At 36.4% G+C, this 17,764-nt stretch overlaps 2 protein-coding genes and 1 long non-coding RNA gene across 6 annotated transcripts in view; 2 read left to right on the top strand and 1 right to left on the bottom strand.

The window, feature by feature from the left end:
• The window catches only part of LOC116169856 (neural cell adhesion molecule 2-like), a 34,683-nt gene extending 31,680 nt beyond the window's left edge, over positions 1-3,003 (top strand). The window contains exon 5 of the mRNA XM_031486036.1: positions 2,087-3,003. Within this exon, the coding sequence (XP_031341896.1) occupies positions 2,087-2,283 (197 nt within the window). The 3' untranslated portion in view covers positions 2,284-3,003. The remainder of the gene's footprint in view (positions 1-2,086) is intronic.
• A 4,730-nt stretch (positions 3,004-7,733) lies between these two features.
• On the top strand, positions 7,734-15,107 carry LOC116169854 (alpha,alpha-trehalose-phosphate synthase [UDP-forming]-like). 4 transcript variants are annotated; one of them, XM_031486033.1, is made up of 10 exons: positions 7,734-7,891; positions 7,944-8,051; positions 8,103-8,357; positions 8,407-11,893; positions 11,958-12,114; positions 12,351-12,626; positions 12,673-13,682; positions 13,733-13,922; positions 13,967-14,398; positions 14,453-15,107. In XM_031486033.1, the coding sequence occupies exons 5-10, from the start codon at positions 11,980-11,982 to the stop codon at positions 14,678-14,680; spliced, it is 2,271 nt and encodes a 756-aa protein (XP_031341893.1). In that variant the 5' UTR covers positions 7,734-7,891; positions 7,944-8,051; positions 8,103-8,357; positions 8,407-11,893; positions 11,958-11,979; the 3' UTR covers positions 14,681-15,107. The 4 variants fall into 4 exon arrangements, with proteins under 4 accessions (XP_031341893.1, XP_031341895.1, XP_031341894.1 ...); XM_031486035.1 differs by having other exon boundaries at positions 8,103-8,540; positions 11,803-11,893; XM_031486034.1 differs by having other exon boundaries at positions 8,103-9,129; positions 11,803-11,893.
• Positions 9,715-17,764, bottom strand: part of LOC116169857 — a 46,269-nt gene continuing 38,219 nt past the window's right edge. Inside the window, exon 3 of the long non-coding RNA XR_004145092.1 lies at positions 9,715-9,833. This is a non-coding gene — a long non-coding RNA (uncharacterized LOC116169857). The remainder of the gene's footprint in view (positions 9,834-17,764) is intronic.

Genomic DNA, 17,764 nt, shown 5'->3' with positions numbered 1-17,764 from the left:
AAAAACTTAGTCCCTTGTGGCGATAATATAGGCATATTAACGAAAATAACGAGAATTCATTTTGCGTGAACTCTCTAATAAACGAAAAGTTGTATGTTCCGACGAAAACCTAACGATGAATAGGGCATTCGAGTTATTGGGAGTGGTGGTCATCTTTTTTTATTGAAAAATCTATGGAAAGACGTTGTAGGACATTACACCCGTCAACTTGGTTGTAATAGAAGGAAACCAAAATTTCTTATAGTCCAAGACGCACTATTAACTGTAGGTGCATGTGAAATGATTTCCAACAAAAAATATGCCCAAAAAATATCTTTTAGGCAATTTTTATCTGGTAGCTTTAGTAGCTCTATAATACGTAAATAACACTCTCAGACTAATTTTGGAGTTTTAATGACCGGACCCCCTCCTCCGAATTTATTTAAATAATATACCTACCCAAAAAATATACTTTGGGTATCCTAAATTTGTTGTGGCATATTCAATACGCGATTTTAAAAATATAATGTCAATTGCCAAACTATTTGAACGGTTTTTTATAACCCCCTAACGTGAATAAAGATTTCAAATAAGAGCGTCAAAAAAGACTCACTTGGTCTGGTCATACTTTAAAACCCAAAAATTAGTCATTGTTTTCAAGATAGAGACCTTTCATTGGAATACTATGAAGGGTAGAACGTGTATATTCTCCTTCTTTCCGTCCTCCCATTTTCAAAAGTTTTACATGGCGTCACTAGACTCTAGAGGTATGTACATGAAAAATCTAAGACGAATTCAGGGACAAATAAGTTGTCCCACATTTCTTTTAATTTTTTTAACATGCGCTAAAAATGGTATTATTTCCAAAAATTGAGAAAAACACGGAACTTTAAATTGGCGTATCTCCTAAACTATAGATGCTAGGGCGCCAAATAAAATATCAAAATAAAGGTACTTACACTACAATTTTGAATAATACGTGATTTTACCCAAGTAATTGCCGTTGGAGAGTTATTTTAGAAAAATTAGAAATTTTTGCAGATTTTTTTACCACAAAAACTTCTCCCGACGTTAGTCGAACGGACAAACTTGGTTTTTTTCTCTCTCTTTACTCTTTAAACAAGACGGAAAAATAACATCTTCTAATGGACCTTTTGTAACCATTTACCATTTTTAATTAAATTCAATATAACTTGCAGAACACTACTTTCATCTCCCATAAGTAGTCTCTCTAGAGAATACATTAAGTACTGCGTTCATAGTATACATTCAATGTCCAGGTGGTGTTCCAGATCGAGTGGAATTGTATGGGTAATTTTTCTATAATTGAAGTAAGAAAGACTTATACTGAAATCTGCCAATTTCCACAAAAATCTCATTAATTATAAAAGTTGATGTATGAGAGTTTCTTAAATATACCATACAATGAAATTTTGCATTGTATTTATTTAATGGGTGCCATTACTGATAGTTACGTCGTTTATGGTCCATTATGATGCAAATTTATGTATAAGGTACCTACGTTACCCAGCAAGGTACCAATTAAATTATTTTTTGATTGGTTTTAGATTAATTTTTTAACGTATTATTTCTTATGTGTATTGAAGCTTATTAACGCGCAACAAAAAATGAGTTCATGATTTGTGTACATCATAACCAACGAACGGTTTCGAATTTTCCACTTCTGTTTTCAGTAATAGCTACAATGATCAAGGGACTAACTGATTAAATTTTCGTCAATACTCGTCAACCAGAAGTGACCTTTTGATCGTTGTCTATGTTGGTGCAGTTTATTTCGTAAATACACGCATTGCGCCTAAATCACTGATCCAACAAAAAATGTGTTATATACAAAAGTGCAGTTTTTTTTACAGCAACAAATTCGACAAATATTTGTATTATTATTCGCAGTTTCTATTTGCTCCTCACGTTTCTAATCAGCTTGTCTTGGAAAGGTTAAATCAATCGCCATTGGGCCTGCATCTTTAAGATGTCAATATCAAATGATTAGCTGTGCCTATCTGTAGGTATATTAGTGGCAACAGCAACAGAATTTCTTATTCGCTAGCACCACAGCAGATCAAAATAACAAATTTCTATTTTTCAGATAACAGCTACACACTAGAGGAACTCGACAAGGATACCATGTACGAAATGCGCGTCGCAACCAGAAACTTGGCCGGAATTAGTGAATATACAAACAGCTCGATTTTCAAAACGTCATCAGCAACATTAGCCGCAACATCCCAATTCACTCTATTAGTTTTCCTTAGCTGCCCAATTGCATTTGCGTTAATATTATGATAAATTTTGTTATACATTTCTAAACGTGAAGTAGCTTCATAATTAATTGTAATAATGAATGAATTTCAATGTATATATAAAGATAAAACTACTGTAGCTACTCGGAAGAGGTCTCCCGTCACGCTCTGATCTACGTATATTCCATTTTGCATCCGAACAAAAAGAAAAAAAATATCGTCGTATTGTTGTTAGCTGTGTTACAATAATCTACTTGTTTAACCGGTATTATACTTAAGTTACCTGAAGCAATTTAATACATATTCAATGTTGATCAATTATTATAGGATTGAATGCGCAACGTCCGGCAATATTCTTCGCAACAAATACGTATCTCGATTGGCAATATCTCAGTTTGGGCGATGTAAATAATTCTAATTTATGACTTCGTTAATTTCTTGGATCTAACACTGCCATTAACGCTAATTGATGGCTTTAATAACACAAAGCTAATTTTTAATCATTTACCATTATTGTTATTCTAAAGAGAAATAATCGGCAGTTTTATAAATGTTAATGGTAAGAAGGTAAAATGAATGTAAATAAGTTACAACGACGAACCTTATTGTTATAATACAAATATTAATTATTGTTACTAAATGTGCCAAAATGAAAATTATTTGTGCTGATCAATTAAAGATATTTGAATACATATTTAAGGAACAGGTGTACTTAGAGGCTCTTTTAAGTCTGTTTGTATAAATTGTTGTAAAATTTAAGGCAATAAATTTTCTTCCATAATGCTCGTACTATCTTTAAAATTTAACTTAATCTTATCACAGGATATATCTTCTTCAGTTCATCAACATAATTAGACACAATGTTAAAAATTAAAAGCAATTAACGAAAAATAAACGAGAGGGATTTTCATAAAATAGTAGCGATATACCGTGCCTTCTTAGGAAAATGAATATTCTCTGCAAATCAAGTACTTTTGGGCAGTTTTTGTAAGCGAATTTTTCGAGACGACAACACCGGTAGGCGAGCTGATCATGAGGATTGAACACATGGACGCAAAGTTTCGGAGGGCGAATATTTTATAAACAAATTTAAGGGCCCAAACAAGAAACACTAGACCCTGAAATTTAATCCTGAACTGTTTGTCAACACATAAATTAGTCACCGGAATGTACTGCCCAAAAGAATTCAATTCATGTCGACAAATTTTTACCTTCACGAAAATTCATAGAAGAAAAGAACAAGAAGATCGCAGGTAATATCACCCTAAAAAGGAAACTTTCTCTTAAGGAATACCCATGGACTACAAACGACCTTTTATACAGTGTGGGCCTTTGACAACTTATAATGGCTAATCAATAAAAAAAAAACTGTTTTATTATCCCTCTCTTGTTCTGGGCCCTCTACAGGCTTGCGCCTAATTACAGAGTGACCCGCATAATACTTTTTAGAGGTGCCTCTGCAGAAGGTCTTAAGTTGTTCTATACTCCAGTATTTACATTACGAATTAGGAAAACTGCAGGAAAACCTAATTCGGAGTAGCCGGCAGAATGCTCGAAACTGGTCTAAGGTAACTTCCATCTCTGCCACAGATGAATTAAAAAATTAGTACCTAATTTGGATTTCCCTTGGTTGTTAAAGAAACAGTATTTTTATTTTACCTCTCTTTAAAAAAATATAGCTATTGCTAGTTTTAAAACGCTGTAGGTATATATTTTATATAAGTCGTATAGAGGCAGTCGATATGCGAGCCCAACCGAGTATTATTTCTAAAGCGAACTCTTGTCACTGAATTTAACAATGCGAGTTTTTTTTGAGGCAAAATTATCGGTAAGTGAATTTCTAAGTGCAGGGTGGGAGACGGAGATATTTCCAAAGCTTCTATTTAGGTAGAAACTTTCTGAACACATTTGTATAATTTCCAGGTTTTTTGAAACGTGAATATTTCGTCGCCTAGTTTTCTTAAAAGTAAGGGCGAACGTTTCTGGGCGGTAAGTTATGGGTTTATGACAAATAACCCTAAGTTATACCTTTTCCCATTAGAGTTGTAGTTGAGTTTTTTTAACAGTACCTACCTGCGTTTGAATCGATTTCCTTAGAAAGTCAATATTTCGAAGAGAGACAATTTTCCTTAGATTGGGGCAAATAGCGAACATCTATGAGAAAATTAGTCGGGCCGCGCGAGTTTCCCTACGAGCATAAATCGGAATATTTTTTGTGGAAACGAACACTATCAACTTTTCGAAAATAACCTTCCAATTCAAAATCAAAGTATATGAAATGTCCTACAAACTACATTAGTTTTTTTCCTCGATGAACCCTTCGGGCTCAAAAAATCACCCTTACGTGTACAATTCAAATAATAATAATAATAGGAACTATGTGTTTTGCGGAGACAGCCGAAATATGCCAATTTTCAACTTGAGTTTGAGCCCAAAGCATCGAGGAAAAAAACTAAATAGTGTAGTAGGAAATTTCATATACTTTATGATTTACGCCTGGATTTACGTGTTACTTAAAAACTGTGTATTTGTGATTTAGTATTTATAGCTAAAATGTATTCAACAAAAGAAAAAGTGCTAATGTATTCTGTTGTATTTGCTGTGGAGTTCCCAGATCGTTCAATATTTCCACCATTACAAGAGTAGTAAACATATATAAAAATACAGGCTGTGTAAGAATTGCCCATGAGAGACTTATCATAGCACCACAAGTTGGTGGAGATAAAGGAATTAATATCTTAGCTTCAGTCGAAAATAATCGGTCACTCTCCGCTCGTAAGCTAGCAGTTGAACATGAAATCAGTTACCACTCGTTAAAGTATTGAAATACACATGCTACACATTTCAAAACCACCAAGAGCTTCTAAATAATGATCCAGATCAAAGGATGGAATTTTGTAAACTTATGGTCGAAAAAATAACCAATGATGAAGAATTTTTAAATACAATTTGTTTTACTGACGAGGCTGCATTCATTTCTAATGAGGTATATTGCAGGAACTGGTCTAACGAAAACCATTATCTAATTAACGCATCAAGAACCCAGAAAGTTAGCACTTGAGCAGGTATGATTGGAAACCACATTTTCCTTGGATGGAAACGTAACGCGAAGGAGCAATTACAGACTTGAATTTGAGAGAAATTACCTTTCGACATGATGGCGCTGAAGTGTATTATTCCCACGTTGTAAGAGAATATCTGAACACCACGTTTGGACGGCGCCATTGGATCGGTCACGAAGGACCAATTTGGTGGGCAGCTCGGTGACCTGATTTGACGCCACTGGATTATTTTTATTGGGGTTACCTCAAGATCAAAGTGTACACTGGTGTAGAAATTTAAAACTTGGACGAGCTCAAAAACAGAATCACTGCAGCTTCACAAGAAATCACTCTAATCAGGAATCAACAGTTTTTATGACCGTTTGGGACATTGTCTTTCCGTTAACGAATTTTTGAAAGTTTAATATAATTTATTTAACTAATTAGTTTATTACGTATTTATTAGTTTTATTTTCTCTTACTGTATTTATTTGATTGTAAGAGGAATAAAAGCAACCACGGCTACAGGAGATGCGGGCAGTGGAAGAATTGTTAAATTAGAGCGTATTGTCATTTCTCAAGAAAAAGAGATTAGATGTGGTAACCTTCAGATGTAACAAGTGCGATGTTGCACTTCACCCAAAACTATGTTTTTTGGTTATCACAATAAAGATTGAGATATATTGGCGTTGATTGCATAATTAAATCATTGGTCACGCAGCACCACTGTTAGTTTAACATACGCCTTATAATTCAAGGACCGCGTAATTAAAATAAAAATAATTACATTTGCGCCTCTTTGTCAAGATACAAAAAAAAGTCCAAATTAATTGTGCGCATTTAAATATTTTATTTTTTAGTGCATAAAATTAATTAAAACTGCAATTATTGTTATTTTCTTTTTGGAATTAATCTCTTTAGTCGCTACCGCCCAATTCATTTCATTTTGCATGCCGGGTGAAATGAGGTATACACAAATCAATGCAGACGATAACTTCAACTCTCGCTCACGATTGCCGTTAGTAACAGCAGGTAAGTGAACTTTTTTTGCCTATGTTTTTGTAGGGTATCGGAATTTCCGTATCAATCAACCGACTTATGGGCCGACAAAATTAAGCTGAGTTTCGCTTAAAATCCATGGCGACCATAGTAGCAATAAATTAAACAAATATAGCAATCGAGCTCCTGTAGCATGTGAAAAACCAAATTTTAAACCTGATGTTAGTTTTGATTTTATTTAAAGTGGATGAAATTTGATTTAATTGTTTCCATAAATAGGAAAGTTGGCACTGCACATTCTACACAAAACCAAATTTTGAAACTGGCGTTATATTTACTTTTATCCCAAGTGGCTATGTATCAAATTTCATTTAAATCCAAATAAGAAAGTTTGCAATTCGGTCTGTAAATGGTCGAGATCGATTAGGCTCAACTTTTGGAATTGTGTTTTATGTGGGTAAAGCTATTCGCATATTGAATTTCATGCAATTCGGTTCATACCTAACGGAGATGTCAAAAGGGCCATTTTTTGGTCTACATTGCCGATTCACGACTTCCGATCTACACATTTGGTAAAGAATCCACCTGCAAAATTTCATCGAAATCGGTCCATTCGTTTATGAGTTATCGTGCTAACGGACGGACGGACGGACGAACAGACGGACGAACAGACACCGCAAAATTATAAACTCGCTAGGAGCTCGTTAATAATCGTTGCCATGGAATTTAACCGGTTGTCGGTGCAAACGGCGGAAGTTATTACCTACTGTTATTCGTAATCAAAGATTTATATGTAGATAAGGAAACGGTTCATGGAGGAAAGATTAACCATTGTCATTACCATATTTGGTCTAACAGTATAATCCCAGCCCGTTGATCTGTGATACTCAGGCTTATTATATTTTAATTTGTTTTATTTGTCTCTCGGTTTGTCTTCTCTATTTAATGTAGTTTGTTGTTTACCTGTTTGACGAATGATTGATTGATTGATATTTACATGGAGTCAAATGTATTGCAAACCAAAGTATAGTAGTAATTTCGTATATGAGAAATTCTATACAAAATAAATTTTCTCACCTACCGCCGTACATGTGTTGGTGAATACAAATGATAGAATAATCAGATACATTGAATACACTTTCAAATAATACAATAGAATCATGTATCTTCTATAATCCTAAAAAAACCCATGAGTCACAAACCACCGTTCGTAATTGCGACTATAGTATTTAATTCGTATAAAACTATACGGGTAGTAATGGTGTAACGGTTTTAATTCTTCTCACCGTTCATTTTCTCTATGCTACGGATTCTTACAGGCCGATATTAGGTTACGCCACTGGCATATTGCAAATTGGGAATATTTTCTATGTTTTTGCGCATGTGCGTTACTCCACCGACACGTATTAAGCGGTGAATATTTCATTCATTGGTGCTTGCTTTAAAAACGAACAGGTGTGATGGCGTCTTGAAAATTTTCATGGGCATAATATAGTTACATATCGCCGAATTGCGGATTTTCGAGTCCATGAATAATCGATGTTTTGGAGATTGGTTTGTTAGACCATTTTATCCATTTACCGTTACGGGATCTGAATACATTTGCTTGACGTAAGTAACATCTGCGTATCATTTCTATTTCACAGCCACGCTGTTCTTTTAGATAACGCACCTGTTCTTCGCATCACCTAAGCCAGAGCTTTGATTGCCGATAACCTCGAGGCATCTCGTTAATTAACGAGTTTTAAAAAGCCCTCTTTTTAATTAAGAGGTATGCTTAAATCTTGGCCAAAAACCAGTATTAATTCCGACATTGTTTTAGGGTTTTACTTTTTCCTGTTTTTTTTGTATCGCACGTAATTATCTCATGTCAAACTTGTGGTCACGCATGGTTGGTTTCCCACTGCTGGACCTTATTGTCATCCGATTGTCCACCTAGAGGCCGATTGTAGCGGTTATTACCCGAGCTGAGGGCTCCCGGATATCCTGAGATTTGTAACCACGGGGGTGGACAACCGACACGAAGAATCTTAAGGGGAGCAGGAACACCACGTAGCCGCCACGTTTCCGGAGAACGGTGAAATAAACTTAGCCTTTCGATATTAGTACTATTTGCCATTGCATAGGCACTCCTATTGTTAATCTTAAGCGAAGGGTTACGCTCGCATCTGGGGCACTTTACCGATCGGAGGTACAAAGTAAGGGGATAGGAATAATTGGTACATTGACGGGTCATACTGCTGTGGATCCCGTTGAATTTGTAAGCGCATGAGTACTCATACCGCCTTGTTAACTAAGCAACCCCGTACCACGTCATTAAAGTGTTTAGCTTATAATTAATGCCTAGAACTATCCATTTATGCAACACCGTTTAATCCAGGCTGCTTGGCCACTGCCGACCTCACTATAAAAAGGGAAAAGCAAGGGTGGGAAGACCATTTTGTTTGCGGATAGACTACTATTTGGGAAGGGTGGGGCAATTAACCCACGGGCTTCGCGTCGGTTGCCGCTCACTAATTTTTGCATGTGATATTACCTGTGGGTTAGTCATTAGTTGTTATATATATATATCTACTTTAGTAGTCGATTTTATACATATTTATTGTTACTTGTTATACTGTGTGTTGGGGTACCTTAAATTGATTCTGTGATTATTTGCATGTGTAATTGCAATACTGTTGGTTACAAATTATACTATCACCGTTGAAGTTACCTCCAGTGTTTTGGATTATTGCTCGTTCCTACAGGGTATTTATTGCCCTGCAGTGGTATCAACCTTCCTTGTTCAGGTTGAACCGAAGACCTTCTCTAGTAGTGAACAAGGTGGCGCCCATTTATTGTTTGAGGTGGTAAGTCAAATCGTTAGTCCAACGCCCTACCCTGAGTATTATAGTTTCGTGTGGTTTAATTTAATTGAGCCGCTAGCTGAGGCATCCCCTTTATTTAACGTGGGGTTTGTAAATCAGCGCCACTCAAACTTAGCGTTACAATTGCTTATTTGTGAGTGCGATATTCTTTAAATGCATAGGTAATTATTTAATTACTTATGATAAATTAATTATTTAAGATAGTAATTATCACAACAAAGACGGCAATGAAATACATTACCAAAAATAGACAAGCGGCCCTGTGATTTATCACTAACGTTAAACTTAACGTGCAGGCAATCTGTAGAAAACGTTTTTTGGCAGATAATCTGCACGTTAAGTTTATCATTTCTGATACATCACAGGGCTGAATGTAGGTTGTAGGTAGTACCGACATGTTGGTAGTCGTTTAGTGAGACCATTGAGTAATAAATATTATTCAATGGTATATTATTCAATGGTAGGACGAAAGTGTTTACTGAGATTCATATTTTGCTTCGCGTATCTCTGTGAATATGACCAATCAGAATAGCTAACCGCCATTGATACGGAAATAAAATCACTTTACCTCCACTCCTTTCTGTTCCTTCAGCACTTCATGAAATGTCTCCATAGCAGTCATGCTGTCGTAAAATGAACCAAGGGAGTCGTAGAAGAACGCATACTTCGTGATAATCCCTTGCGCCCTAGAACAAAAGAAGGAAAATGAATTATAATGTGTAATTTGCTCAGGTTTTCAATCAAAAATTTAAGTTTGACATTGATTACCACATTAAGGTCAATACAATGGATATGTGCCTCAATTGCAATTTTACCCAATTTTAAGAACTTAGCAGCGGAATTCATACAAACCACACAAGGTTGCCATTAATGCATAAAGGCCACTTCACAAAGTTACAGATTCATTATTAAGTAAGTTTGTCTGCCAATTAAATAGTTATTATCATGTTGTAAAGAAAACGGGAAAATTCCGATTGCTTCCAAAGATATTTCACAGCACAAACCGCAATTTCCCGATTTATTTTTTGTTTTTTTCTGATATCATTTCAACAGATACAAACAAAATTTCATTGCCACTAGTTTGTTATCAATACAACGTTTCGTTTCGAAGAAATGATCATCAATTTTATTTTTTATATGACCCGCATTTTTAGCGCATTTTTGGAAAAAAATACGCTATTATATTCCATAAGGCTGGCTGGCTGCCCGACTGAGAACTCAGCAATTACAATAGCTAGAGACTTCAAATGTTCGCTAAAAGCTTTCTGTTATAGTGTAGATGTGCAGGCACTATTCTATTTTGAGTTAGATCTCACGTGAGATCGATAATTTTAAACTTTGCTAATAAAATACTGATCTGCATTACCAAAAATGCATAATATTATGCTGATTTACAACTTGTTTATTACGAATACAATAGTCTGGGCAAGAAATTCAGTAAAGCGCATTGTAAACGTTCTAACAACAAATCGTGAGAAAGATTTTAATGTGTTTTTAGGACACTGCTGAATCCGATTTCGCCTGTCACCACCTCGAATTCTCAAATCAAGACAGCAGTCAAAATGGCGGCTAAAACTCACTTTAACATTTTTAACAAGAATGTCATCATGAGTTTTATGTAACGTATACGTGTTTCCACTTATTACTATATTATGAAACATTTTGAAGCAACAAAAATTAAGATGAAGGCTGAAATGGCGCTCCAAATACCGAGTTTTCTAGTATTCTTGATTTAGTTTACTTTAAGTGAGCAAAAATTTTGCTTTTTTGCAAAATCGGATTCGGCAGGGTCCAAAACGCCCAGATACCATGTGTATTTCCCGATTTCCCTCACAGCGTCGACATCGGGGAATCCTAGCTTTGATTGAAAAAAATTAAAAAGGTTCAAATAATTACAATAAATACAAAGAATTTTAAATAGCTTTTTGGACTTTATTTTTTAAAATCTCCATTGAATCTTTCTCGATTGACATTTTTTTATTTTTTCAGAAATGTCCATCGTCTCTTTTTGGATTGAATTTTTTAGTGTTATATTTTAGAAAAGCGGATTTAATATGCAATCGTTTTTAACCAATAAAGGTCGAAGTAACAGATTCGCAGATAAGTAGTAAAAACTGACATAAGTTTCAGTCTGATTAACGACATGCCATTTTCAAAGCAAAAATTACTTATGCTAATCTTCCAATATAAATTGGCGGAATCTAAGTGGTAAACACTAACAAATTAAAGGCCATACTAAAGATTATGGAGGGCATGTCCTTAAGGAACAGGGACAGGAACTTTGGAAATGGTTTAAATTATACAGGGTGTTACATTTAAGTCCGATAACTTTTTACCTGGCCTCGTATACTTATATTGAAAACGGCAGATTATTCAAGAATAATTTGAAAGAAACTTTTGTAATAAACCTTTCTCTGTACTTATCTCTTTCAGCTATGAACCGGTAATTCTGAAATTGAGTTTTTTTTTATTTCTTCTCGTATCTTTAAGCGAGCGAATATTTTAAAATTTTGATTTTACTATTAAGTTTGGCCCAAAAAGAGCACATGACCCCTATATTACTTTTTTGATATCACTAACAACTCCCCTACAAAAGTGTTAAGAATTTCCACCCCGTTAACAACAATGAAACTGCACATTACTCCGTTGTTGCAGTCACCTCATCAGGATGCACGATTGTTGTCTCAAATCGTCTTCCGTTTGTCTTGCAGAGGGATGAAAATGGACGGTTGTTTAGAAAGGCGAGGTGAGGTTATTTAGATTTTGGCGATTAACCCGTGATACAAAATGACGTGTTCTTGAATGTTTAGTGCTGGCGGTTTGGTGACTGCTATGGCGCCCGTGGTTATTAACGATGGTGGATATTGGGTAGGATGGCCAGGTATACATCTGGATGACCGCAATGAGTCCATTCCCGAGTCGGATCCTAGTGATATTACTCCCACAGCTGGATTAAAGTCTGATAAGGTTTGTTTCTATTTAGGAAAAGTAAAAGTACCCTAAAATTTAGCGAAGTTGGAGGCGATAAAAGTGTTTATATCTAAAGATTATTTAAATCTCAAAAGATTAAAAAAAAATTTCTACGACCTGCATTGTTTGGTGAAATAGGCATTGATCTCGTTTCCAACTAATTTTTAGAAATACATTAACGGATTAAATGACACAGTAGACGTTTACATGACTAATTCCAAGCAAATTTCTAGGTAGTTCCAGTTCACATAGGTTCCACAAAATTTAATGATTACTACAATGGTTGCTGCAATGCCACATTGTGGCCGTTATTTCTCTCAATGCCAGATAGAGCAGTATTTAGTCGCGACCATTGGAAAGCATACGTCGAAGTCAACAAGGAATTCGCAGACCGCACATTCGAAACGCTCAAAAAAGTCTATAACTCGAACTCGGGCAATCGAGACGATGCTCCCTTAGTGTGGATACACGATTATCATCTGACTATTGCACCGAATTGGATACGAGAGGTACGCGTTTTATTTTCGATTTGACCTAACTAACTTTGACATTTAGGCGGCTACAGACGAGGACATAGGTTGTAAGATAGGTTTCTTCCTCCACATTCCGTTCCCGTCTTGGGATATATTTCGATTACTCCCATGGGCCGATGAAATACTACAAGGAATGTTAGCGTGCGACATGGTAGGGTTTCACATTACCGACTACTGCCTCAACTTCGTCGACTGTTGTCAACGATGTTTAGGTTGTCGAATTGATAAGAAAAATCTAATGGTTAAGCACGTCGGCAGGACCGTACGTGTGCGGGCTTTGCCCATTGGAATACCGTACGAGAGGTTTGTGCAATTAGCCGAGAAGGCACCCAAAGTATTATCGACCAACCAGAAAATTATTTTGGGAGTAGACCGGTTGGATTACACAAAGGGTTTGGTGCATCGTTTTTTGTCCTTTGAGTCACTTTTGGAAAACTTTCCCGAGCATCGTGAAAAAGTTTCGTTTCTTCAAATTGCGGTACCCTCGCGCACTGATGTTAAAGAGTATCAAGATCTGAAAGAAGAAATAGATCAACTCGTCGGGCGAATTAATGGAAAGTTCAGTACGCCGAATTGGGCACCGATCAGATACATTTACGGCTGCGTAACTCAGGACGAACTCGCCGCCTTTTATCGAGAGGCGGCCGTCGGGCTAGTGACACCATTACGAGATGGAATGAATTTGGTTGCCAAAGAATTTGTCGCCTGTCAATTAAACGTCCCCCCAGGTGTGCTGATCGTGTCATCTTTTGCGGGTGCCAGTGAAACCATGCACGAGGCAATCATCTGCAATCCGTACGAGATCGAAGGCGCATCTGAATGTCTGCACCGAGCACTCACAATGCCCGAGGACGAACGAATACTAAGAATGAATTACTTGCGAAGGCGCGAGAAACTCAACGATGTTTACTATTGGAAAAGATCGTTTTTACAGGCGATCGGTTCTTTGGTTACGCAAAATGAGGATGAGAGCATCGACAATGTAACTATTCCCGAAGTTACTCTGGACGATTTCGACGAGTATCTCGTAAAGTAGGTTTCTTCGTAATTTTGAGCAAATGTTTACACTCAAGCACTTTCAGATACTTCGGGAACAATCACAAACTTGCGTTGCTATTAGACTACGATGGTACCTTGGCTCCAATAGCTCCACATCCTAATCTCGCAATACTACCAACGGAAACAAAAAATGTATTGCAAAGGTTGTCGAATATGCCAGACTGTTATATAGCGGTAATTTCTGGAAGAAACGTCAACAACGTTAAGGACATGGTAAGAGTATCGAGCCGATTTCAGCGACTAAGTCTCAGTTGTAGGTTGGAATTGAAGGGATAACTTACGCAGGTAGTCACGGGTTGGAGATTTTACATCCGGATGGGAGCAAATTCGTACACCACATACCTACGGAAATGCAATCGAGGTTGTCGGAACTCCTGCAGCAGTTGCAGGAGCACTTCTGCAGAGATGGCGCCTGGGTTGAAAACAAGGGGGCCGTACTCACATTCCATTTCCGCGAAACTCCCGCTCACTTACGGACCCAGCTAGAGCGACAGGCGAAAATTTTAATAGAGGGAGCTGGGTTTATTGCGGCGAAATCCCTTTGCGCCTTGGAAGCTCGTCCGCCTGTCGAGTGGAATAAAGGCAGGGCTTCGATTTACATCTTGCGCACGGCTTTTGGTGTGGATTGGAGCGAGCGTATTAGAATTATTTACGCCGGCGACGACACCACTGATGAAGATGCTATGGTGGTACGATTTAGTTACTTAGATAGTTAGAATGAAGCTCCCTACCCCGTTTTTTAGGCTTTGAAAGGTATGGCGGCGACATTTAGAGTGATAAACTCTCCAATTACAAAGACCTCGGCGGAACGCCGATTGTCATCTACCGATTCAGTCCTAACACTTTTAAAATGGGTTGAAAGGCACTTGAACGGGCGAAAACCACAGCAAAATGACACACGCAAGAATTCAAATTCGCCCAAGGAAGGCGCGCAGATGGAGATGTCATTTGTACAGCCGTCACCAGCGTAAACGACACTTCACAAAACAATTTTTTAGGAAGAAAATTATATTAGGAGTGCGAAATATTTTTTATCAATGTTTCATGGTGTAACAGTTTCTTACAATATAGGGGTACCCTTGATCATATTAATTAATTTTGACTGTTTACTGTGTAATGGTGAATATTTTGAAAAGTGACAGATGGCTATCTCGTGATTTATCTTTTCTTGTAATTACCCTGTTAGGAAAATGGACTGTGGTTCTCTCACCGTAAAATAAAAATACCTCTTGCCCAGAATCAAGCCCTTGCTTGCAGTTCTCAAAAAATTCAAATTCGTCATATTCTGAACCATTAACATAAGGAAAGCACCATTAAACTCGTTCCAACCACCAAAATCTTATAAAAACGCACCTATACCCATGCAGTGTCTTGGAAAGAGCCCATGACATTGCAAAAAACTGTACCTAGGGACGTTACCTCCCTAAGGTACTCAGCCAAGAAGTGGTGAACTTCACATCGAGGCAGTAACCAACCTAATGTTGTACTGATTACTGCGATGCGGCATGATTTTAGGAACCTACAGTGGCATCCTGAAACTCGTATAAATGTAATCTAAAAAATCAATCGTGTATCCTACACCACTCAAGTACTAACAGACAGTCAGAGTCACCCCTACTGGTGCTCGGTTTCACACCATTTCTGGTGAGTTACTCCTTAAAAAACAAAAATATATTGGTAACAAGTTTTATATAATTTGAATGTTTATATTACAACAAGACGATTTCGAGAAAATACCTACGTATACGTGAAAACACCCCGAGTCTACACAGACCCCACCCAGTATATAAAATCGCGCACGCCTCATACACGAAAGAAACCCAGCAATGCTGACATCTAATGAAACAAGTTGTAAATCAGCATATGCATGATGAAAGCGCATTTTTGGTAATACCGATCAGTATTTTATTAGCGAAGTTTAAAATTATCTATCACAACTATCTAACTCAAAACAGGCTAGAGCCTGTACATCTACACTATATCATAAAGCTTTTAGTGAAAAATTGAAGTCTCTAGCTATTGCAATTGCTGAGATCTCAGCCGAACAGCCAGCCAGCCAGCCATAACGAATATAATGGCGTATTTTTTTTCAAAAATGCGCTAAAAATCCAACACGTTTTATATACGAGACAACACTGACACATATTTCCTTATCTCCTTATTTACTAATATTCCTTTAACAACTAATCTTTCGTGAATCAACCATCATCAACGTAATCATACACTAATCAACGCGAGGACTACCATAGTGAACAAAGGACGATAGTGCACGAATAAAAAATCAGGCGTTACCTGTTAGGTGTTGCCAAAATTGCTACGAACATGCCTTTTTGTCGTATACACGATTTTTGTTTTTTTAACTCTGATAATGATGTGTTATTTTTGTTGTATGCAGTTTATTTTTATTTTTGAATAACTTCTATTTTAATCAAAATATAAATATGGTTATTTTTTTACGTGTTAAAGAAACATTTGAAAATGTTTTATTATAATTTATTTGTCCTGTTAAAAATACCATTTTTCACTCGTAATGCCATAATTAATGTTATTGAGTATTCAAACTGGGTTGAGCTTCTACGTAGTAGTTGTTTGAACTCATTTCTTTTGGAAATAACAAGTGCGCAGTTCTTAAGTTACTCTGTTTTCTTCGAACATAATGTGCGATTTTATTTTTATCTTTATCTTGAACATTGTGTTAAGTTGTTTTCAATAAATGCTTTATTATTATTATATGATTTCCTACGTAATATCACAGATTAACAATCCGTGGTAATATGTTGCTGTATGGTATACTAAACCATAAAAATAAAAACATCTACGAAACACTTCATGTTTTGTAGAAAAAAGATTTTCGGCGTCTTAGACCGATGCGACCAATGGTATTCTGTAAAATCGCGCGACTACCGCAGGGTTAAACAAAATGCTCACCAAAACAAGGAACGAGTATAATGCGTGTCGGCAAAACAGAACCTGGAGTTTATTGAGAACTGCCGATTAGTCGTTTTTCCAAAGTTTTGGATGCACTAGTTCGCATTTTCTCCCTTAATTAATATATGTAAAAGGTATACTCTTTGGTAAAAGTTATCTAATGTTAATATCGATGTGCTTTGAGACAGCTTTAGCTGGAGCGATTTTATCATATGCTTTTGATCGAGAGTTTTTCCAAGAGGCAACAAAATGTTAGTGAATTAAAATTAAAATATATTACGCATTTCTACACGCATTTTTATCACTAATTGCACAAGAGGTTTGTATTTTACCGAGTAAATTTGGGTTGTTAAGGTAATGAAAATCTGTTGCCTAGCAATTAGACGAGAAAAACTGTCAACTAATAAAAATGCGACACCGCAGGTAGAGCATTTTTAGGTTGACAGTTTTTCGAGTCCAATTGCTAAAAGGAAACAGATTTGAATTGCCACAACCCAAATTTACTCGGTTTAAATACAAACCTCGAGTGTAATTCGGCAGGACAATTTAACGAACAACAAATTCACGAAACTAATCAATTATTGACAAACGTCGAACTAGTCAGATGAGACAGGATAATGCGATAATTGGTTCGAAAATGAATAGTGAAAAAACCACTAGTGCATTTGTCGCTGGAAAAGATGCAGGTAACTTTTGCCGCTGTCAAAGTGACAATTGCACTGCGGCTTATGCGATTTTTTATACATGAGTTGAATTGTCGCTATTAAAAAAACTACCTAGCTTTTAATCACTTGATCATTGGAAATATGTAACTAGGCCCAGGCCTGTTTATTTCAATAAATAAATAAATAAATCATCTGATTGGTTAGAATTTGAAACAATCACCAAGCTGATTGGTCGTATATTAATGGAATGTATTAATAACAGATAAAATGGAGTCAGTTGTATTTGATAATAATTGTATAGTACGGGTAGTTTTCGAAGGATTTAATATTTTTTTGCGACCGTGACAGGACTGAGGTGAATTGTGATATCTAAATACTTTGCAGAAGTTGGTCATAAACAGTATAAAAAAATCCTATCCTAGATTGTGTAGTTTTCGGACCTCGCAATAAAGATTCTGTAAT

Source organism: Photinus pyralis, unplaced genomic scaffold, assembly GCF_008802855.1.
Source record: "Photinus pyralis isolate 1611_PpyrPB1 unplaced genomic scaffold, Ppyr1.3 Ppyr1.4_LG4, whole genome shotgun sequence".
Classification (NCBI taxonomy): domain Eukaryota; kingdom Metazoa; phylum Arthropoda; class Insecta; order Coleoptera; family Lampyridae; genus Photinus; species Photinus pyralis.
Note: the sequence above shows the minus strand (reverse complement) of the source record. Positions and strands in the feature narration are given on the sequence as shown.